At 35.5% G+C, this 1,055-nt stretch overlaps 1 protein-coding gene across 1 annotated transcript; it reads left to right on the forward strand.

Annotated features, from left to right (window-relative positions):
* Positions 1-60: 60 nt before the first annotated feature.
* Positions 61-677, forward strand: HELRODRAFT_184789 (hypothetical protein; the record flags this gene model as incomplete). Its single annotated transcript, XM_009025836.1, has 2 exons — positions 61-401; positions 608-677. 2 exons carry the CDS (start codon positions 61-63, stop codon positions 675-677), a joined length of 411 nt encoding a protein of 136 aa, XP_009024084.1.
* Positions 678-1,055: the final 378 nt, after the last annotated feature.

Genomic DNA, 1,055 nt, shown 5'->3' on the forward strand with positions numbered 1-1,055 from the left:
AACGTAGCACGTGACTTCCTGTTGAGAACTTTCAAGAACGAATCAGACTGCTGCACTGACATGGTCGGAGTTAAGGGCATCGTACAGCATCTCAGCTCGCAACAGTTCATCGTTCTGCGACGACATGACGTCAACAGCAGCAACTACAGCGACTTCAACAACTACACAACCTATTGTAACCATTTTTACGAGGTCTTTGATGGTTACAATAAAACTCCCGCTTCACCTTTGTTTGAAAGTATTGTCGGGAATCAAGTCATTAACACGGGCAGGGCCGCCGTTCAATGTCAGCAAGTTTCAACAAATTCACCAGTGCCAGTTCTAGAACTTTCCACCTTACCACCAGATATAGCAACAGCAGTCACCGCGTCATATTTCGCAAAGATATCTTTCTCAACGACGTCAGCTGTACTTTTAACAGAATTATTAACTACAACTACAACAACAACGAAGTCATTGCTACTATCACAAATATCATCAACAACATCAACAACAACAACACCGATCGTAGGGAAAAATGCGTCGACAACAGTTTCAAAATTTTCCGAAAAAACCAGAATTGAAACCTCTGAAAAGTTAACATCTACAAATATTACAACAACGACAGCTGTGAAATTGGCAACGATTTCTGCGGGGGCAAAGGCAAAACGAAACGAAACACGCTTCAATATCAATAGCATAAAAACATGAGAAAAAAACTAACAACAATAATAACAATAACAGTATTATTATCGTTGTTGTTATTATTATTACTATTAACATAAGAGGATCGTTCATTTTGATAGATTTTCTTTTCTTTTTTATAAATTTTTATAAATTATTTACATTTATTTATTTAAACTCCTATATATTATTAATAATAATTTTCGACCGATTTCATTTTGATTTTATCTTTTTGGTCAATAAAAGATTGTTCCCATTATTATTATTATTATTATCATTATTATTATTACCTCGTAATTTGATTGGTCGTATAGGTAGTCTTTGACCTCTGCAATGAAGACACTTATTGTAGAAGGTGATTATGGAGCACTTCTCGCCGTTTACAATGGGCA

The sequence above is a fragment of the Helobdella robusta genome (assembly GCF_000326865.2).
Source record: "Helobdella robusta unplaced genomic scaffold HELROscaffold_4380, whole genome shotgun sequence".
In the NCBI taxonomy this organism is placed as follows: domain Eukaryota; kingdom Metazoa; phylum Annelida; class Clitellata; order Rhynchobdellida; family Glossiphoniidae; genus Helobdella; species Helobdella robusta.